Genomic DNA, 23,110 nt, shown 5'->3' with positions numbered 1-23,110 from the left:
TTAATTAACACGTGCCCAATGAAAAGACAATACAATAGCACTTGAATTTCAAATAAGCAGTAGATTTTTTTTTCTGACAAATAATTCCCCCCCCCCATTTTCCGGCCCCCTATATCTTGTGACAGCGATCATCCAATCACAGACAAATATCTGTACACACTGTGAATTTGTGCACAAGCTCAGTAGGAGCTGGTGCCTCAGAAAGTGTGTATACAAAAAGAATGTGCAAAATGTGTTAATAGAAGTAAATTTGAAAGTCTCTTAAAACAGTATGCTCTATTTGAATCATGCAAGTTTAATTTTGATTAAAGTGTCCCTTTAAACAATAAAAATTCTGGAGTAGACTGTCCCTTTAAAATGGGTTAACAAAATGCCAATGACAAATGATATTTAACATCTATTTTGCAATGAAGCTCTTAATTGATGATGATATATGCTCTAGAGTTTAATGTCCCTTTATTGAACATTATTCTGCCCCTATCTATAAAGTCTGTCACTCAAGAATATATGGATATTTATTTTGTGCAGGTCAGTGGACTGTTGCCCCCCTGGACCCTTCGGTGGCAGCTCTGGGTATGAGAGCATCTCTCAGTGTCTCAGAGTGCTACCTTATTGAGGATGGAATTTATGAATATGACTATGAAGAGCTGTACGATAACCAGCCATACATTAACCCTAGGGGCATTCCAGTAAAGAGGCCCCATTCACATCGAAGAAAGATTCCACAAGAAAGGAAAATAAACAAAGAGGGACACAATCAGAACACATCTATACCACAATGGCTTCATGTAACTCATAAAAACCTGAAATCTAACATAGAGACACAGAAAATAAGGGAGGAAACAGGGAACCTGAAAAATGAAACACAGACAGATGAATCAGTGAAACAGAAAGCGTCAGAAAAATGGAAACTTGAAGCTTATACAAAGGACTTGGCATCAGGAAAAATAGAACAGGGCATGGAAATGCAAGAGCTTGAGTTGGGAAGAGCAGAAAATGAGTCAGGAAGAGAAGAGGAGAAGATGGGAATAAAGGAACGAATGTCAGAAAATATTAAGATAAGAATGAAAACAGATAAGCCAAAGTCAGTTCCAGAAGATTATGAGATGAGAAGAGAGGACACAGATTCTGCAAGTATGGTACAGGGAAATGGAATGGAGATGTCAGGTACTAAAAGAGTGGAAAGGGAGGAACCAGTGGTAAAAAGAAAGTTTGTGAAGAGAGAAACCAGAAATTCAGTAACAGGAACTGAAGAAAGTGGAGAATATGTAGCAGAGATTGAGGAAGCATTGAATGTGACACTGAATTCTGAACCTTTAGGTTATTATCATAACAATATGGAGGATGAAGTTCAAGTAACGGTTCCTACAAGAGATGAAAGAAGCTCAGTAAACAACATATCAGCTACAGGTTCTAGAGATCTAAATGGGGAGACGGAACATACAAGTTTGAAAAACCATTCGACAAGCGGATTTTATGATGATTACAGCATCACAGACACAGAGGATATAGATATGTATGGGGAGCAGTCGGATAAAGACCCTCGCAGTCCGGATGAGCAATTGCGCACCTATTACATTGCTGCTGTTGAAGTTATGTGGGATTATGGAGCAGGAAATTCACCTTATTTTATTAGAAAAATGTGAGTAATATTTATATTTGTATACAGTTGTTTGAACAAATATATAATGACATTTCAAATAAATATTAATGCTCTAAAAATCATCAGTACTCGCAAAAAGTAATGTAATTGTTATTATCATACAATTCATCTGTTGAGAAGAACTCATAGACATCTAAAACTCTCTGGGCCAGATTACAAGTGGGGTAGTATTTAATGCTCCTGCCTGCACTAACTCCGCTAGAAATAAGCCTTTTGCATGGATCAGGTAACGCTCGTATTACAAGTTGAAAGTAAACTGTTTTCGCAAAAGCGCTAACCCAATGCATGCAAAAAGCCAAATTTGGGATATCGCAATTGCATTAACGTATTCCCCCATAGAAATCAAAGGACCAAACAAAGTAGGGGGAAAAAACCTTACACCCTACTTGCGCGCAAACCCGATCCCATATTCTCAAGTGCGCTAACCCAACTGAAATATGAATATTTCCCATTCCAATATTCTTTACATAGAATATGTTCTATGTGTTCATAAATACATATTTTTATATCTATCTGATGGTATTTTGCTACAATATATATTTATACCTACTGTACATTTATAGATGATTATATATTGTTATAGATATATACAGAAAGATCTATTTATAACATGTGCAGAACATTGGAATGTGAAATATTTACAGTAAATACACAATTTAACACTTTATTAAATATGAAAATTGCATAAATATGATTTTTTTGTTTTCAGCTACTTTATTTAAAGGGACATAAAACCCAATTTTTTTCTTTTATGTTTTAGAAAAAGCATGCAATTTTAAACAATTTTCCAATTTACTTCTTCTATCTAATTTGTTTCATTCTCTTAATATCCTTTGTTGAAAAGCATATCTAGATGCTCAGTAGCTGCTGATTGGTGGCTGCATATAGATGCCGTGTGTTATTGGCTCACCCATCTGCATTGCTATTTCTTATATGAAGAATTAAGCAAATTAAATAAAATAAGTAAATTGGAATGTTGTTTAAAATTGTATTCTCTTGTCTGAATCATAAAATAATTTTTGGGGGTTTAATGTCCCTTTAACTGTAAAGGGCTCCAATGCCGTATATACTGTATGTCTATATGTGTGTACATATATTTTTATGTGATTATATGTGTATATATGTCTGTAAATACATATAAACACGTATAAATACATATGTACACACATATAAATATGTGGTCTATAGGGTCGATTTAGTAAAGTGCGGACGTACATGATACAATGTAGCATATCATGTCCGCCGCACATCGATATCATTGCACAAGCAGTTTGCTTCTGCAATGCCGCCCTCTGCAGATTCGCGGCCAATCTGGGGTGTCAATGAGTCCGAGATAAGCCCCTTTTCGCTTGTGCGTAACTGTTAGCTTTTCAATAGTAATCTGGCCCTCTATCTTGTTGGACAGTACTTATCTGTCCTATATAGGGTCCCTGAGAATGTGTTAAAGTCAAAGCAGAATTGGCTAATTGTTTTAAATTATTGCATAAATCCACAACTTATTCTTGGTCTATTCATGCCTAGGTTATTTTAATCCATATAAGCAATGTTTGAGTGATCTTTTTAAATTCAGGCCATTTGAAAACTATGAGAAATTAATATACTATGTTTCTTTGAGAAATATCAGCTTTCATACTGGAATTAAATTCTTGATAGCCATCTAATAAACTGATGAAATCCAAATCATCTTAGCATTTCCACTACACGTAAAATAGTACTTAGGCAAAATACTTATTATAAATGAAAGGCATTATAAATATTAAAGGTATAGTAAAGTCAAAATTAAACTTTTATGATTTAGATAGAACATATAATTTTAAACAACTTTCCAGTTAATTTATATTATCTTATTTGCATTGTTTTCTTGGTATCCTTTGTTGAAGTCAGCTGGTGGTTAATAGCTACACCAGTATGCCTCTTTCCATTGGCTCAGATGTGTACAGCTAGCTCCCAGTAGTGCATTCACATTTTTTCAGCAAAGAATACAAAAAGAATGAAGCAATTTATAAAATATAAGTAAATTGGAAAATTTCTTGAAATTGTATGGACTATCTGAAAAATATGTTGGATTGCCTGTTCCTTTGAATTATACAAAATATTGTTACAGACAATATTAAATTGTCACAAAGTACAAAAATCAGGTGACAGTCTTAAAGGTTTAGGGTTTTGTGTAGTCCTAAAAAGAGAGAGGCAGTAGACTTAAAGGGGCATGCGTGGATAGTCTTAAAAAGTAACCCCCTAATGTCAGTCACACAAAAATTTTAATCCCCTTAATACCAGTGTCAAAGACAAAAATGAGACATACACATAATGTAAGACATACACAATTACACGCATACAATGACTATCTCCCTGTACCCCTATCAGACTGTCTACCCCCTAACCACTGCCCCTTTAAGATTATATCATTCCTAACAATTTAAAACTATCAACCTCCCAATTCCCTGCCCTTTTCCCGCCTTGTTACAAAGCCTTTTGCACAGCCCTATGCTAAGCAGCTTTTGTTTTGCTACGCAAATTGAAACACTATTTTAAGTCATATTTTAGTGTCTCACACAAGGTACTTGTTTTCAGCAGGACCAGAAAATTCAGAATATACCTTTCTTATATTTACATTTCATTGCACGTGAGAAGGCTGCAACAAACATGTTTAAAAAAAGGTATATTTACAATAAAATTGTAAATGGCCATGTGACCACTGTTGCTACTGTGATGACCTTACCATCATCAAGGGTATCCAAATTTGAAAGAGAGGCCCATACATGCTTTTGGTGATGTAATAAAAACTAGAGGGGACACTTTTTGCCAGAGTAAAAATAAAGTACCATTCTTTTTGCCAGGATGTGATCACTGTCACTTTTCAGTACAATGCAATTATCTTTCAAATGAGTGGTCTTGATAGTCTGTAGCTGCTAAGGGAGCTGAGATAGAGGGATCTGAACAACCTTCCCCTATCCCGCTCCCTTGTAGCTATTCTAACTCTACCCCTTTGTGCCTCACCACATGTTTTTGGTGATGCCATTGGCACTCCTATTGAAGGCTTGGGAGTAACGTCCACTAGGCCATCAATAATCCCTGGCCCTTAGTACAGGACTGGAGCTGTTTTCAGTGATCCCTTTCATGAACACGTCATCATATGCACTACCTGACCCGACCCCTGTAACCCATCTAACCCCTGCCCTTAAAAACTATCTGACACTATATACCAGCCTGCCCCTTTCCTGTGTAAGACAACCTTACTACCTGACCTTTTAAGACTTGCTAACCTCCTAACCCCTACCACTTGAAGACTACCTGAGCTCTTTACCCTCTCTAACCTCTGTCCATTTAACACAGCCTTACCATTTACCAGTAGTTGCCTACTTACCCCCTAAACCTACCCTTAAAGACTACCTAATAACTTTCTCTAATCCCTGCTCTTTTAAAACTATCTACACCCTACCAATATAAAACTTTCTACCAGCTTACACCTTGTTTGTTTACAACTACCTCGCCCACTGCCCCTTTAACAGACCACTAACTGTAGTAGAATTGCATAATTTCGAAGTGCACAATAAAAAGACAATGCAATAACACTTTTTCCAATACACAGTAGATTTTGTTCTGGGAAATTAATTTTTTCTCCCATTTTCGAGCCCCCTGTATCATGTGACAGACATCAACCAATCATAGGTTAGAATACGTATACCCTGTGAGCTTGTGCATATGATCAGTAGGATCTTGTTCCCCAGAAAGTGTGAATATAAAATGACTGCAAAATTTGATAATGTAAGTAAATTGGAAAGTGTCTTAAAACTGCATGCTGTATCTGAATTATAGGGCCTATATTTAACAAGGTCTGGCGGACCTGATCCGACAGTGCGGATCAGGTCCGCCAGACCTTGCTGAATACGGAGAGCAATACGCTCTCCGTATTCAGCATTACACCAGCAGCTCACAAGAGCTGCTGGTGCAACACCGCCCCCTGATGACTCGCGGGCAATCGGCCGCCAGCAGGGAGCTGTCAATCAACCCTAACATGTACCCCGAGTCTAAACACCCCTAATCTGCCCCCTACACCTCCGCCACTATATTAAATTTATTAACCCCTAATCTGCCCCCCCTACACCGCCTCCACCTACTTTATACATATTAACCCCTAATCTGCCTCCCGATACCGGCGCCACCTAAATAAAAGTTATTAACCCCTATCCCGCTGCTCCCGGACCCCGCCGCAACTAAATAAACATATTAACCCCTAAACCGCCACTCCGGGAGCCCACCGCCACCTACATTATACTTATTAACCCCTAATCTGCGCCCCCTACACCGCCGCCACTATATTAAATTTATTAACCCATAAACCTAGGTCTAACCCTAACCCTAACACCCCCTAACTTAAATATAATTTAAATAAATCTAAATAAATATTACTATCATTAAATAAATTATTCCTATATAAAACTAAATACTTACCTATAAAATAAACCCTAAAATAGCTACAATATAACTAATAGTTACATAGTTTATTTTTATTTTACAGGCAAGTTTGTATTTATTTTAACTAGGTACAATAGTTTTTAAATAGTTATTAATTATTTAATAACTTCCTAGTTAAAAGACAAATTTACCTGTAAAATAAAACCTAACCTAAGTCACAATTATACCTAACACTACACTATAATTAAATTAACTCCCTAAACTAAATACAATTAAATACAATTAAAAAAAAATATCTAAAGTACAAACCCCCCCACTAAATTACAGAAAATAATAAAATAATTACGAGTTTTTTAAACTAATTACACCTAATCTAACCCCCCTAATAAAATAAAAAAGCCCCGCAAAATAATAAAAAGATACTAAATTACAAATAGCCCTTAAAAGGGCCTTTTGCGGGGCATTGCCCCAAAGTAATCAGCTCTTTTACCTGTAAAAAAAAGTACAATACCCGCCCAACATTAAAACCCACCACCCACACACCCAACCCTACTCTAAAACCCACCCAGAAACCCCCTTAATAAAACCTAACACTAACCCCTTGAAGATCACCCTACCTTGAGAAGTCTTCATCCAACTGGGCCGAAGTCCTCAACGAAGCCGGGCGAAGTGGTCCTCCAGACGGGCAGAAGTCTTCATCCAAGCTGGGAAGAAGAGGTCCTCCAGATGGGCAGAAGTCTTCATCCAGGCGGCATCTTCTATCTTCATCCATCTGGCGCGAAGCGGCTCCATCTTCAAGACATCCGACGCAGAGCATCCTCTTCAAACGACGTCCAACTGAATGAAGGTTCCTTTAAATGACGTCATCCAAGGTGGCGTCCCTTGAATTCTGATTGGCTGATAGATCAGAATTAAGGTAGGAAAAATCCTATTGGCTGATGCAATCAGCCAATAGGATTGAAGTTCAATCCTATTGGCTGATGCAATCAGCCAATAGGATTGAGCTTGCATTCTATTGGCTGATTGGAACAGCCAATAGAATGCGAGCTCAATCCTATTGGCTGATTGCATCAGCCAATAGGATTTTTCCTACCTTAATTCCGATTGGCTGATAGAATTCTATCAGCCAATCGGAATTCAAGGGACACCATCTTGGATGACGTTATTTAAAGGAAGCTTCATTCTTCAGTTGGACGTCATTTGAAGAGGATGCTCCGCGTCGGATGTCTTGAAGATGGAGCCGCTCCGCACCGGATGGATGAAGATAGAAGATGCTGTCTGGATGAAGACTTCTGCCCGTCTAGAGGACCATTTCGCCCGGCTTCATTGAGGACTTCGGCCCGGTTGGGTAAAGACTTCTCAAGGTAGGGTGATCTTCAAGGGGTTAGTGTTAGGTTTTATTAAGGGGGGATTGGGTGGGTTTTAGAGTAGGGTTGGGTGTATGGGTGGTGGGTTTTAATGTTGGGGGGTATTGTACTTTTTTTTACAGGTAAAAGAGCTGATTACTTTGGGGCAATGCCCCGCAAAAGGCCCTTTTAAGGGCTATTTGTAATTTAGTATAGGGTAGGGCTTTTTATTATTTTGGGGGGCTTTTTTATTTTATTAGGGGGATTAGATTAGGTGTAATTAGTTTAAAAAACTCGTAATTATTTTATTATTTTCTGTAATTTAGTGGGGGGGTGTTTGTACTTTAGATAATTTTTTTTATTTGTATTTAATTGTATTTAGTTTAGGGAGTTAATTTAATTATAGTGTAGTGTTAGGTGTAATTGTAACTTAGGTTATGTTTTATTTTACAGGTAAATTTGTCTTTATTTTAACTAGGAAGTTATTAAATAGTTAATAACTATTTAATAACTATTGTACCTAGTTAAAATAAATAAAAACTTGCCTGTAAAATAAAAATAAACCCTAAGCTAGCTACAATGTAACTATTACTTATATTGTAGCTAGCTTAGGGTTTATTTTATAGGTAAGTATTTTGTTTTAAATAGGAATAATTTATTTAATGATAGGAATATTTATTTAGATTTATTTAAATTATATTTAAGTTAGTGGGTGTTAGGGTTAGACTTAGGTTTATGGGTTAATAAATTTAATATAGTGGCGGCGGTGTGGGGGGGCAGATTAGGGGTTAATAAATATAATGTAGGTGGTGGCGGTGTAGGGGGCGGAAGATTAGGGGTTAATAAATATAATGTAGGTGGCGGTGGGCTCCAGGAGCGGCAGTTTAGGGGTTAATATGTTTATTTAGTTGCGGCAGGGTCCGGGAGAGGCGGGATAGGGGTTAATAACTTTTATTTAGGTGTCGGCGGTGTCGGGCGGCAGATTAGGGGTTAATAAGTATAATGTAGGTGGCGGCGGGGTCCGGGAGCGGCAGTTTAGGGGTTAAACACTTTATTTAGTTGCAGTGGGGTCTGGGAGCAGCGGTTTAGGGGGTAAAACAGTATAGTATAGTGTGGGTGTTTAGTGACAGTATACCAAGAAAGCTGTAAAAAAGCCGAAGAGCAGCGAGATCGATGACTGTTAGTTAACAACAGTCCGCTGCTCATCGCACCGTACTTGGTGTGCGGCTTTTTGACAGATTTTTTGGTAACTTTGGAGAGCGTATTCAGGTCCACAGCAGCGATGTTAGGCGATCTTAGGCGAGTGTATTGGTGCCGTCGAATGCAAAAAAGTCGACGCTTTGATAAGTAGATGCCACAGAGTGCAAAGGCTGCAAAATAGGTATATTTTAATTTTGTTTCAAAAATTCATGATTTCAGTAATATATTTCCAAAGATTAGAATCTACAATTTAGTGGAGAAATAGGGCTGTTTGTTATCTGAAAGAAAAAGACTAGGGATACATATTATTATAATTTATTTGTATAATGCCGCGAAATTCCATAGCCCTAGGTACAGACATAGGGGTATACAATGACAAGGGTTTGTGATAAGATACAAAAAAAAACAGACTAAACAATCTAATACAGGAGGAAGAGGGAGAGCTCACAGTCTACAGGCCAGATAGTCATGCCAGGTGAGGTCTTTCCCCTATGTCTGATAAGTATCATTCCCATAAATTCCATGTTTAAAAAATAAACCTAATTTATCTTTTTTTTTCTACATTATGAGGCTTATCAGGTTGAGGTGTTTAGCACAATTTAACATGATTGGTCAGCCTATACTTGCATGTCATTTTGGGGGTAATTTAAAAGCATACAAGAGGGGAAAAGTCAAAATGGCAACCAATTATAGATTCAATATAGTTGATAACCCAAGACCAATAGGTCTGTACCATCTCATCAGCAAATGTATTCTTTTTTTCCTAGTGTAGATACGGAGATAGAGGGTTTTTTTAGTTAAAAGGAATCTCTTGTTCCTTTGTGCGCTAGAAATAGGTATCAGAGATGTGCAGGGAAGAAAATTTCGTTTCGGGCAAAATTTTTATTCCAAATATTCAAGGAAACTAGTTTCCCTGAATGTTTATTGTGTGCACTATACGGCTTTCATTTAGTTTAAAACTAAGCGAAAAATGAATTTTCGTTAAAAATTTACATTAATTTTCGTTAAAAATTTACATTAATTTCCGTTAAAACAAATGTAAATGTTTTCACGCTACAAGTGAAACGTTTAGGAAATTAAGGAGTCCCACACATAGAAAGTCTGCTATAATTGGGTTGGAAATGTTCTTTTTAATGTTATATATATATATATGTACACAGTATATAATTTTAAGAAGTTGTTGTATGGCACAATGGATTCCCACTACTATACTCTGCAAATGTTTTACTTATTAATTGCATTATAAATCAATTACTAATTGTCTAACTGGTTGCATGACCCCTCCATGAGTCCCTGACCTGTATATCTATCTATCTATCTATCTATCTATATCCTATGCTTCTAACCAAATCATTTTCTAAGAATAAAATTAATTTTAACCAAATTTTAACCTTTTCATCTCATTTATCTCTGCATGAGTTATGTTTTGCTATGTCGGTCTATCCTATGCCCCTCACTCTCCATGTCACTTACTCTGCTTACTTCCTGTCACGACACTTATCTGACTACCCATCTTTCTGCTCCCATTATCCACATTCTGCTCAGTGTCTCTCCCATTTCTGCTTCTCCGACTTCAACCTTTTTTCATTTGTTAATGGTCAGAATTTCTTTTGTACTCCAAGAGCACCCGCACTCCTGTACATTTTAGTTTATTCCTTCCATCTGTTCTGTACTTTTTCAGACCCTGTGTCTCTGAAGGGTTTCCACAGTACAAGAAAGTTGTTTTCAGAGAATATTTGGACATTCATTTTACGGAACAAGCAACACGGGGAGAGAGAGATGCCCACCTGGGACTGCTAGGGCCCTACATTCGAGCAGAGATCAACGATGCCGTAATTGTGAGACTGAGTATATTATAGACACACAATCCCATATATGTTCACATGCAAATATACAGATACAATCATCAACTTATTCAATAAAACAAAGTGTTAATCCATCAACAATAATCATGAACAAAGTATTATTTTAGATATGTTAGCAAATAATCTCCAAAACAAATTGAAGTTTTTTCTGATACAACAATCTAGTGCAGGGACCAGTGAAGGGACCGGAGCAGGACAGAAAGTATTAAGATGTGATGAATTAAGTTAAAGGGACACTGTACCCAAAATTTTTCTTTTGTGATTCAGATTAAGCATGAAATTTTAAGCAACTTTCTAATTTACTCCTATTATCAAATTTTCTTCATTCTCTTGGTATCTTTATTTGAAATGCAAGAATGTAAGTTTAGATGCCGGACCATTTTTGGTGAACAACCTGGGTTGTTCTTTCTGATTGGTGGATAAATTCATCCACCAATAAAAAAGTGCTGTCCAGAGTACTGAAACCAAAAAAAAATCTTAGATGCCTTCTTTTTCAAATAATGATAGCAAGAGAACGAAGAAAAATTGATAATAGGAGTAAATTAGAAATGTGCTTAAAATTGCATGCTCTTCCTGAATTGCAAAAGAAAAAATTTGGGTTCAGTGTCCCTTTAAGGTAATGTCAGGAGAATGGGATTATATCATTTGTGCCCCACCCATATCTCAAATGAATAACTACCCACACCAAACCAATCTTTACTTACAACACTGACCATATATCTCAGTCCACACATTACTGAACAGTTAAAACGCTGCCAATCAGCCTTTTTTTAGGGACCATAACCGTATGCAGCTGTAGCTATGTGCCTATGAAACTGTGACATAGTACTTAAAAATTAAAAGCCAGATTTCTCACCCTAGACACAATAAGCAGCTCCCTAGGAATGTCTAAACTGCAGGAGATTAATCTTGGGATAACTAAAAATGCTTTAATCAAACTGCCTAAAAAATGAATCCATGAAGTCTGGAGTACCTAGAGAATGGGATTATTACAGGGATCGTAAACTCTTAAATGTCCTAAAAAATATTTAAAGGGAAACTGAAACCACATTTTTTCTTTCGCGATTTAGATAGAGCATGCAATTTTAAGCAACTTTCTAATTTACTCCTATTATAAAATTGCCTTCATTCTCTTGGTATATTTATTTGAAAAGCAAGAATATGAGTTTAGATGCCGGCCCATTTTTGGTGAACAACCTGGGTTGTTCTTGCTGATTGGTGGATAAATCCACCCACCAATAAAAAAGTACTGTCCAGGGTACTGCACCAAAAATTGTCTGGCTCCTTAGCTGAGATGCCTTCTTTTCAAATAAAGATAGCAAAAGAACGAATAAAATTTGATAATAGGACTAAATTAGAAAGTTGCTTAAAATTGCATGCTCTATCTGAATCTTAAAAGAAAAAAAATTGGGTTTAGTTTCCCTTTAATTAACCATAAATCCTAACCATGAATTATAAATAAAGCTCCAATTTCCAGGTTATATAAGGAGCTATCAGGAGCACTTTTATTTCAAGGAAATTAAAGTGACAGAAAATCATCCCCTAAACATTGTGAGAAGATTTCATCTTCAACAATTAAAAAAATGTTTACAGTGAGGGAAGTCAAGCTGTGGAACTTGCTGTCTAGGGAGGTTGTGACTGGCATCATATGGTATCCACGGTTATGACAAATAAATGCTACCAAATCGTAACAGTTGACACCAAAATTCATTTACCACAGTTTTATTTTTGTTTTTGGATAAAGATAATTTTGTTATCTAACGCTCACATACCTCAGATATACACATTACATTACATTGAAATACTGCATTTACCTTGGAACAATCCACTCTCAACCCTTTGTATCTGCAGAGCTTTACTAGCTATGTTCTTTTGCTTTGTAAAGAAGCTTTCATCATGTTATATTTCTTCATTCCGGGGTGGTGTATTGCTACAAAATGCCTGCTCTACTTAGTGTTACTTGGCAGCCAAGTTGTTAATGTTCACTTGAAGATTCAGACAAACTCCATTTGATTGAAGTTCCCCATAGCTGTATCCTTCTTGTCTAATGATGAATTTAGTTCTTCCTTCTAATTGGTCATCAGTACTACAAATTTATTAAAACCATAAACTGGTAATGCATTTTCCAGAAAAAAAAATCTTCAATTTCTTTCATCATATGGTGAGAGTCCATGAGTCATCTGATGTGGGAATTACCCTACTAACCACTAGGAGGAGGCAAAATAAACCCGAACACACCAGAGTTTAAAATCTCTCACTTCCCATGAAAGTAAAGTGCAGATCTTCTCGTCGTTGAGAGGGGTCCTCTAACCGATCAAAGGCACAGTTCTTCCTTGCAGTAACCTGTCGTTCAAAGGGTAGACAAAGAGTTATTAGGCCGGCCAGTGAAAGGTCTTTTCTCAGTGTCCATCTATCCCCTGTGTTGTACTGATTTAAGATCCTTGGCATTGTGTCTGCACTGCCCAGAATGGGCTCATCTACTGTAAGCAAGCTGCTGCAGCTGAAGTAAGCAAAGTAAAGTACTGACAGGTTAGTACTTTGCACCTTCATAACCCACCGGCTATTAGTATGAACATTTGCATATACTTCACATAGGGGCCTATCTATCAAGCTCCGTATGGAGCTTGATGTCCCGTGTTTCTGCAAGCCTTCAGGCTCACCAGAAACACCAGTTATGAAGCAGCGGTCTAAAGACCGCTGCTCCATAACCTGTCTCCCTGCTCTGAGGTTCTAAAGACCGCTGCTCCATAACCTGTCTCCCTGCTCTGAGGTTCTAAAGACCGCTGCTCCATAACCTGTCTCCCTGCTCTGAGGTTCTAAAGACCGCTGCTCCATAACCTGTCTCCCTGCTCTGAGGTTCTAAAGACCGCTGCTCCATAACCCGTCCGCCTGCTCTGAGGTTCTAAAGACCGCTGCTCCATAACCTGTCTCCCTGCTCTGAGGTTCTAAAGACCGCTGCTCCATAACCCGTCCGCCTGCTCTGAGGTTCTAAAGACCGCTGCTGCATAACCTGTCTCCCTGCTCTGAGGTTCTAAAGACCGCTGCTCCATAACCTGTCTCCCTGCTCTGAGGTTCTAAAGACCGCTGCTCCATAACCTGTCTCCCTGCTCTGAGGTTCTAAAGACCGCTGCTCCATAACCTGTCTCCCTGCTCTGAGGTTCTAAAGACCGCTGCTCCATAACCCGTCCGCCTGCTCTGAGGTTCTAAAGACCGCTGCTCCATAACCTGTCTCCCTGCTCTGAGGTTCTAAAGACCGCTGCTCCATAACCTGTCTCCTTGCTCTGAGGTTCTAAAGACCGCTGCTCCATAACCTGTCTCCCTGCTCTGAGGTTCTAAAGACCGCTGCTCCATAACCTGTCTCCCTGCTCTGAGGTTCTAAAGACCGCTGCTCCATAACCTGTCTCCCTGCTCTGAGGTTCTAAAGACCACTGCTCCATAACCTGTCTCCCTGCTCTGAGGTTCTAAAGACCGCTGCTCCATAACCTGTTTGCCTGCTCTGAGGTTCTAAAGACCGCTGCTCCATAACCTGTCTGCCTGCTCTGAGGAGGCGGAAAGACAATTCAACCCGATTGAATACGATCAGGTTGATTGACACCCTCCTGCTAGCAACTGATTTGCCGCAAATCTGCAGGGGCGGCGTTGCACCAGCAGTTCACAAGAGCTGCTGGTGCAATTCTGAATGCGGAGAGCGTATTGCTCTCCGCATTAGCGAGGTCTGTCAGACATGATCCGCAATGTCGGATCATGTCCGACAGGCCTTTCATAAATAGGGCCCAATTATACACCATACACTTTATATTAGCAGTTTACAGCACTTTTAGTCACAGTTAAAAATTATGGGCTAGATCACAAATGAGGCGCAAACGTTTTTGTGCCTTGCGCAATCTTGTTTTTGTGAGCCTTTTTATTTCACTGATATTACAAGTGGAGCGAAATCGTGATTGGGCTAGCGCAATTGGCCTTACACTTCAATCCTTTCCGCAATCTCAGAGCTGTGGTTAACTGTTTTCCAAAACTAAAATGTTGCACAAAGCATACCAAAAATATATTACAAAGTACAGTTACACTCATAATAACAAAATCTAATAAAAATTATTTGAAAAAAATATTGCACAAAGGGCTCAAAGATTGTAATGCGAAAGCAAACCCGCAAGAGCAAAAATTAAAATAGAAGTGGAGTTTTCGCTTACGCAAAAAAATACTGCAACACTTGTAATCTAGCCCTATGTATTTTTAAGATTATTCTTCCTTTAAAATTAGAGCAGTCGGCTTAATGCACCTAAAATTCACTTCAGAGCTTTACAAAGTGTATTTTTCTTCACTTGTGCTAAGTTTCTCCTTGTTTTCTTTGGATTCTAGGCTTTAGTGCTCACCGGTAGCACAGGTGCGCTATGGGTTAACCATTTTGGCAAGCTTTTTAGTGAGCCTGATCTGGGATAAATTATTTCCTGTTCTAGTGCATCTGTAACCTATTCAGTGTGTGAGGAAGGCTGTTAGGACCGGTGGAGCTGGTAGAATATTCTGTTTATCAGGGTTTAGTTTCAAATTGAGGTACACATTATATTTCAGTCTTTATGTGCTGCCTTATTGCTATGTTAATTCTTTACTGTTTTGCAGAGTTTGGTTTCAGTGCTTAATGGTCAGTACTTTATTACCTTTGTTGCTGTTTCCCTCTTAGGGTTAATTAGTTTTCTATTGTGCTTTTTCTTCCCTTGGGGGTTAACCATCTATGTGCTTTTTCGGCTTATTTGCTTCAGTCTATTCTAATACTTAAAGTGATGGTAAATTTGCCAGCATACAATAATACAAATAATAATACATATAATAAAAGTATTTGACCTAACAAGCATATCAATATGCTTTTTACATTCCAAAGCCAAATCCACTTTTAATAATGAACATTTTTGTCAGGCTCCGTTACCTCATTTTCTCTTAAGGGTTTTTGACTGGCAAGTCTTTCAGCCAATCAGAGCCTCACCATGCACTCCATGTAAATTAATCACAGCACACTTCCGTGCTTGTAACTCAGACTACAAGACAAACTGCGCATGTGCAACTCGCTATGCTATTTGCGCAACAGAAACAGTGAGGCTGCTTCATTCAACACAATTTATTTAAGGCAGCTCCTAAGCAGCTCGGGGGCTCCTCTGGAGGTTTTTCTGATAAGGTTATTGTTACCTTGATTCAGACTTGGAAACCTGTTACCTGACTTTTTATTTTTAGAATTCCTGTTCTTGAGATACTGCAGGAGGTTCTGGATAAGGGTTTATCAGCTAGTTCCCTGAAGGGTCACAATTTTGCTCTTTCTAATTGCTAAAAATTTAAATTTTCAGACCTTTTTTTCAGGCTCTGGTCAGAATTTAACCTATTTGGATTTGAGGGCTCTTCAAATCTTGTAGCCGATGCATGGACCTTTGGAGGTTATTTTTTATTCTATGTGAAACACCAGTAATATGTGCTAGAAAGCTTGTATCACTAGGACCAGAGCAAATAATATACACAGTGGGGCATTTTTAACAATGTGTGAGCGGACATGATATGAAGTAGCGTATCATGTCCGCTGCACATCGATAAATGCCGCATACGCTCTCGGCATTAATCATTGTACCAGCAATTCTTGTGAACTGCTTGTGCAATGCCTCCCCCTGCCGCTAGCAGGGGGTGTCAATCAACCCGATCGTATTCGATCGGGTTGATTTCTGTCCGCCGCCTCAGAGCAAGTTATGGAGCAGCGGTCTTTACGGAGCTTGATACATTTCCCCAAGTATCTTTACTCAAATCAAATAAACATAAAAATAGAATATTGGTTCAGCAATAAAAAAATCATGTCTCCCCTTAACATGTTAAAAGCTCCTTTAGAAGTGACCAGGGGCTAGTAGCTGTATCAAAAGGCAAATCACCCGGCTGCTGCAATCGTTAAAAAAAAACAAAAAGAAAAACACTCACTCTCTTTCGAGTAAGGAACTCCCAAGAATATTGTGGACCAAAAAATATGCCAAATAAGACCTACCTCTGCGTTTTCAAGGACCCTCTGATGTCTGAGTTGGTTACCTATAACCCAGCACCACAGTTTCTAACGATTGCAGCAGCCGGGTAGTTTACCTTTTAATACAGCTACTAGCCCCTGGTCTCATCTAAGGAACTTTTTAACACATTAAGGAGAAACTTTTGATAATAATAATATTTTATTTGGATGTTATATTTTTTATTGCTGAACCACCAGTGGTTTTTATTATATTTGTCATAAGTGTAGGTATGTTCGATTAGAGTAAAGATACTATGTATATAATTTGCTCTGGTCCTGGTGACACAAGCTTTCTAGCTCATATTACTGGTGTTTCGCAGTCTTCTTTTTTGAATGTCTTACAGAGGGCTTTTCTTATTTGGTACTTTGCAAGTATCACGTTTAGACTATAGGAGTAGCCCATTTATTTCACATTCTTTTTTTTCTCTAGCCATTATCTTAGTTTGTCATGCAAACTTCTTTTTTTATTTTTCTTCAGCATTAGTGGTTCTTCGCACTAGTAATTATTTTCTTTCTAAGGTTGTATCTAGAGATACTATTAGTCTGGAAATTGTGGTTCCTTAAAAAACTTCACAATTTAAATGCTGTGAGAGCTCTTAATTATTATGTGGAAGTCACAAAGATTTCAGATTTTCTTCTTCTATTTTTGTGCATTTTTTCTGGATCTCACAAAGGTCAAAAACCTACAGATGTAAATTCAGCTACTTAGCCTGAAAGCCTTAATTCATAAAGTTTACTTTGGTTGCGGGAAATAACTTCTCCTGAGAGCATTACTGCTCATTTTAGCAGAGCAGTTGCCACTTTTTGGGCTTTTCATAACGAGGCTCCTATTCACATTTGTAGGCAGTTACTTAGTTTTCTTTGCTCACTTTCAATGTGTTTGCCTCTTCTGAAGCTGCTTTTTGCAGGAAAGTTCGGCCTTGAGTGTTTGTCCCTCTCTATTTCATGGTGATCTCATTGACTTTATTGGTTGGATATATAATTCCACATGTCTGATGAAAAATAGCAAAATTTATGGTTACCTGATAAATAAATTTCATTTATAATGGTGAGAGTCGATTTCTGTTCAAGTGGCGGCAGTATTAATTTTGCACTTCTTTGCCCCACTTTATTTTTTCTGCGTTTCTGTTTTCCTCATCTAAGCTCTGGTGTGTTGATAAGTGATGGCTTCTGGATACTCACAATAATGAAAGTAATGAATTTACCAGGTAAGCATAAATTTTGATTTTAATCCGCATTTATATCCCACGTGCATTTATTAAAGTATAAATCTGAAAACAAAGATAAGCTCCATAGTCATTTAAATAGACAATGTGCTCAGGCAAGCGGCAGATAAGAGTCTGTTGTATTTAAAGCTAATTCGTAAACACCCTTTGCAAATGACTGCACTCGCTCCCATCACGCACTGTGAGGTCGATTTATTCTAATGTCTTTTGTTTACATATGTTTTCTGTAGCCAGTGCCCTGTACTGAAATTGTTAGCATAAGTAGAGGTTTCAAAAAGAAAAACAGCTTTCTCAAATTAAAAAAATAAAGGTAAAAGATATATTGGTAAACAATTTATTACATTCCAGCAGGTAACATGATAACTTTAAAGGGAATAAATGTGTGCAGTACACTGTCCCTATCCTTAAAATATATCCACAGTTAATTGTATCCTTAAATTCTTTATTAGGGTCTAATTTGTACGACATTGTTATTACGTAATGGTGATACTTTTAGATTTGCACTTCAAAACCTAAACCACAAATATACTTCTCATATCAGCTCACCTTTGCTATGAAACTCTCAAATAATAATGAGAAACATAATGTAACTTATTATTTGGTATAAAAGCTTAAATGTCTGGGCTTGAAACCATTACTGACTATGGCCTAGTTTCCATTCAGGTGCAAACATGTGGAAACTGGTGGCAACATAACAATTCTCTATAGGCTTTAATGGAGATAAATGTTTTTTTACCACCAGTTTCCAAAATGTACCACCTCAATGGAAACTAACCCTATCTTGGTTGTATTGGTAGAGGTATTCCAAGTGGGGAGTGGGCAAATGAGAAGTGATATTAAAAAAATGGAAGATTGGACAAATGACTGGGATCTAAAGTTTAACCTTGCAAAGTGCAAAATTAAGCATATGGGAAAGAAAAATCCAAACATTATTTACAGACTCAATGTCACTTTGACTTGGCGTCAAGAATGCCTGGGATGAGCACAAGGCTATCCTACAAATTTACACTTTTAGAACATTTTGGGCAGACTTGTTGGGTCTATGCTTCTTATCTGCCATCAAAACCTATGTTTGTATATTTCTCAAGCATTTTTAGGTATTGAGTGTCTGCCTTTGCTAAATTAATCATGTTCTTTTCCCCAGATCCACTTTAAAAACATGGCATCTCGTCCTTACTCATTCTACTCCAACATCCTAAATCTGAAAGGACAGACAGAGGAGGTACCCCCTCAACAAACACGTACATACACTGGTAGAGTGAGTGCTCAGTTGGGACCAACAGAGACAGGATCAGAGTGCAGAGCATGGCTTTACACCTCTAATGTCCACTCCGTGAGTAAATACTAAAAAGTTGAGAAATTCATTGTTGAAAGCTAAACCTAGGTAGGCTTATATGCTTTTTTCAAAGTCCTTAATCAGTGCTCCCTCTAAGGCCAGTTTTGTGTGCGGCCCAGCAGTGAAACAGTTAGGGCCTGATTTTAAGTGAAGTGCTAATTAATGCTCCCGCTCGAGCATTAACTACGCTAGAAGTAAGCTTTTTGCACGCAATAAGCTGAACTTATAATATCGCATGTGTGTTCACGTATTCCCCCATAGAAGTCAATAGAGCAAAAAAGGGGGAAAAACACCATACTCACGCGCAAACCTGATCGCTTATTCTCATGTGCGCTAACACGACATGAAAATATGAATATTTCATATTCCAATGTTCTTCACATAGCAGAATATGTTCTATTTATTCATAAATAAATATTTTTACATATATATGATGGTATTTTTTTGGTATTTTGGTACAATATATATGTATACCTAAATATATACATGATCATATATACATATAGATATATACAGATATCTATAGGAATATCTATTTATAAATACATAGAACAAATTCTGCTATGTACTGTACATAGCATTTGAATCTGAAATATTTACAATAAATACACAGTATAACACTTTATTAAAAAATAATATTGCGTAAATATCATTTTAAATGTTTTCATCTGCAAAGGGCTCCAATGCACGTATCTATATGTCTTATGTGTTTGTATTTATATGTGTACATATGTCTGTAAATACATATATACACATATAAATACATAAATACATATATACAAATATAAATACATAAATACACATATAAATACATAAATACATATATACACATATATAAACATATAGACATATATTTACACATACATGTGTATGTATCTCTATGTTAATGCCCCTTGTATGCCTTTTTTTCTAATATAACACCATCTTATATTTTTTATAAGATGGTGTTATTATAAGTGTAAGTGTACTTTTGTAATGTATTTTTGATGTGTTTTATGCAACTTTTTTGATTCCTGAAACAGTTAACCAGAGTACTGAGGACGCGGTAATCATTCTAGCATAAATCACAATTGCGTTCAAGCGATCGCGTTTACTTTCAACTTAGCGGTAAGCATGACAAGTTTAAAAACTTGCGATAAACCCCTTATCGCTCGCACGCAAATGTTTGCATTCTAATTTGGCCCTTAATTAGATAACTGCACCCTGCAAATAGTAAACACTGCACAATGCAGACTGCAATGTAAAGTTCAATTCTGAACTGTTTCACTGCTGGGCTGCACATAAAACTGGCCTTACAGGGAACACTGCCTTTGATGCTGCCTCTTATCTCAGTGTATTTTGACAGTTTTTCACAGCTTGACAGCGCTAGTTCATGTGTGCCATATAGATAACATTGAGTTATTTATGAGTCAGCCCTGGTTGGCTAAAATGTCTGTCGAAAACTGAATTAAGTGGGCAGTCTGCAGAGGCTTAGATACAAGGTAATCACAGAGGTAAAAAGTGTAATATAAACCTTGTTGGTTATGCAAAACAGGGGATTGGTTAATAAAGGGATAATCTATCTTTTTACACAATACAAATTCTGGAGTAGACTGTCCCTTAACTTTCTAATAGTGAATGTAATGTATAATTATATTGAAGTGTAAGTTTTGAATATTGCATTTGAAAGTTGCTTATTTTAGACTTAAACAGTGCTATTCAAAATCAAGTGTATTGACAAATCCACTTGAAATGTGGTTGAAATATGCACAACCACATTCAAAATAAAGCAATATTTCAAAAATAGCAATCATATGGTTTCATATCCACCTCCGCCCGGCCTTTTTATTGGTTGCAGGAAACAATTCACAATTTTCACACCTACGTCAGACATATTGTGAAAGTATTTTGTGAAATAGATATTGAAAAAACTGATTTGTCACTTAGGCTAGTCTGCTCCAAAACTTGCTCCAAAAGTTCCACATCTGCATGATGGCAAACTTTATTGGAAGCCAAGGCACAAAAAAAAAAAAAAATGAAAATGTGCGGTATATATTCTTGTACCTAGGCTACAATGAAATCTATGAGAATCAACATTTAAATGTTAATATTCAGAGTTTACAATTGCTATAAGGAATAATAAATGTAAAAGAATAAATACAATTTAAAAAGTAAATCTGACATTTTTATAAGACATTCAACATTTGCTTAAGATGAATGCATGTGTTTATACAGTATATATATATATATATATATATATATATATATATATATATATATATAAAAACCATGCTAGAAACGCGTAGGCATGTTTGACTATCACACACTGTGTATATATATATATATATATATATATATATATACACACACACACGCACAATGTGTATTTTATGTATATATCATTTATACTCCTTTCCAATAGAAGGTGCACTCTCACCAAAAATACTCCACCTCCCTGCCAATGTGCTCTCAAGTTCTCAACACTTTGTACACAATTGAACCAACAGAGAGGAAGAGACCTCTCTAAGAGACTGCACGTACAGCACTCTGTGCCTGGACTTATAGTGGAGAAATGGGAATTTTAAAATATAACTTTTATTAAATGTATTAAAATAAAACACTCAATTAAAAACAACCTAATAGTGGTAGGCCACTTCCTTAATCCTCTGTAAGCCTTTGATATGTATTAAGTGCTTGGAAGGAAGTTGTTTAGGTGGGGAGTTATAAGTGAGACCTCTTGTTTCAGTAGTATCACTGATAATATAGGGTTAATCTTTATGTGTCAGATACACATATGTTTGGCTATTCAAATAAGATGTAAGTTTGTGCTTGTTGGGTTTGGGTTAAATATAAGTGATGTTCAGTAACCTCAGATATATACTTACAAAGTACAGTTGGAAAATACCCTATGTATGATGAATAACACTTCTGTTAAATCTTATTGTGGAGTATAGTTGCTGTGGACATTCAGACTAGATCTGGTTTCACGTAATAGTATATAAACCTGTATTGTTCTAGTTATGTCTTGAAGCATTCAAATGGCGATTAAATATCTCAATTGATCAACTTATTTCTGCTGTTTTGTAGGTTTATTATCAACATAAATTATTACCAAATTAATGAGGTTTGAAACAGTGTTAATAAAGAAGTATGATTTTGATTATCACAACCAGAATGAGTGTGCTGAATAATTGTAACTATTAAATTAATAAGCTACACCACCTGTTACTTTTGGCTGTTTGTTTTTCAGTAATAGAGGAACTAACTTCTATTGTAAATCAGTAGCCGCAATATTGTGTCACTATTTGTGATATTATATTCTGTTTGCCCCTCTTACTGTAATGTTTTGTGTATCCTGTGTTCTCTCATATAGTAATTTGATCTTTTTGTGTGATTCAGTGTCACATTAGGAATGCAGTATTGTGCTTTGTGTACATTACTTTAGAACCGGATACTTGTTTCCTTGATTTAATTTGTTATGAGCCAAAGGTAAACTAGTTTTATCAACTTAGGTATATATGCACCTTCAGCTGGACTAGTATAGCTGTGGCGCTATTGAGGTACTAACTGGAAGGTATTTAATATAGTAGCAAAAATCAGATAGATGCACCGGTAAACTACAGCTATCTGGCTTTGCGTCTAACTAAGTTAGTAATTCCCCCAATATAATATTGTACGGTTGCCACTTTAGAACACTTAATAAATAGCTGATTGCGAGTAACCCTCTGTTATGTCCAAATAGTTTTAAGGTCAAAGTTATAACTGAAACAAACAGTCCTAATAGTGACTATTTGTCTTATATATAAGCTAGATGCGTAATACAAATTTATCCCGCCTAAACAGGCCAACAACTATAGGTAAAGTTTTTTAAAAAATTAATAGAGCTCCCATCAGCTCTATAACCCCCTGACCGGTTTCGCCCATATCAGGCTTTTTCAAAGGCCTTTGAAAAAGCCCGATACGGGCGAAACCGGTCAGGTTTGGGGGAATTACTAACTTAGTTAGACGCAAAGCCAGATAGCTGTAGTTTACCGGTGCATCTATCTGATTTTTG

General features: G+C 37.0%; 1 protein-coding gene across 1 annotated transcript in view; it reads left to right on the top strand.

The window, feature by feature from the left end:
- Positions 1–23,110, top strand: part of F8 (coagulation factor VIII) — a 269,846-nt gene that overhangs the window by 155,593 nt on the left and 91,143 nt on the right. Inside the window, exons 14-16 of the mRNA XM_053698910.1 lie at positions 529–1,642; positions 10,307–10,463; positions 18,886–19,074. Of these exons, the coding sequence (XP_053554885.1) occupies positions 529–1,642; positions 10,307–10,463; positions 18,886–19,074 (1,460 nt within the window). The remainder of the gene's footprint in view (positions 1–528; positions 1,643–10,306; positions 10,464–18,885; positions 19,075–23,110) is intronic.

The sequence above is a fragment of the Bombina bombina genome, chromosome 1 (genome assembly GCF_027579735.1).
Source record: "Bombina bombina isolate aBomBom1 chromosome 1, aBomBom1.pri, whole genome shotgun sequence".
Classification (NCBI taxonomy): Eukaryota; Metazoa; Chordata; class Amphibia; order Anura; family Bombinatoridae; genus Bombina; species Bombina bombina.
Note: the sequence above shows the minus strand (reverse complement) of the source record. Positions and strands in the feature narration are given on the sequence as shown.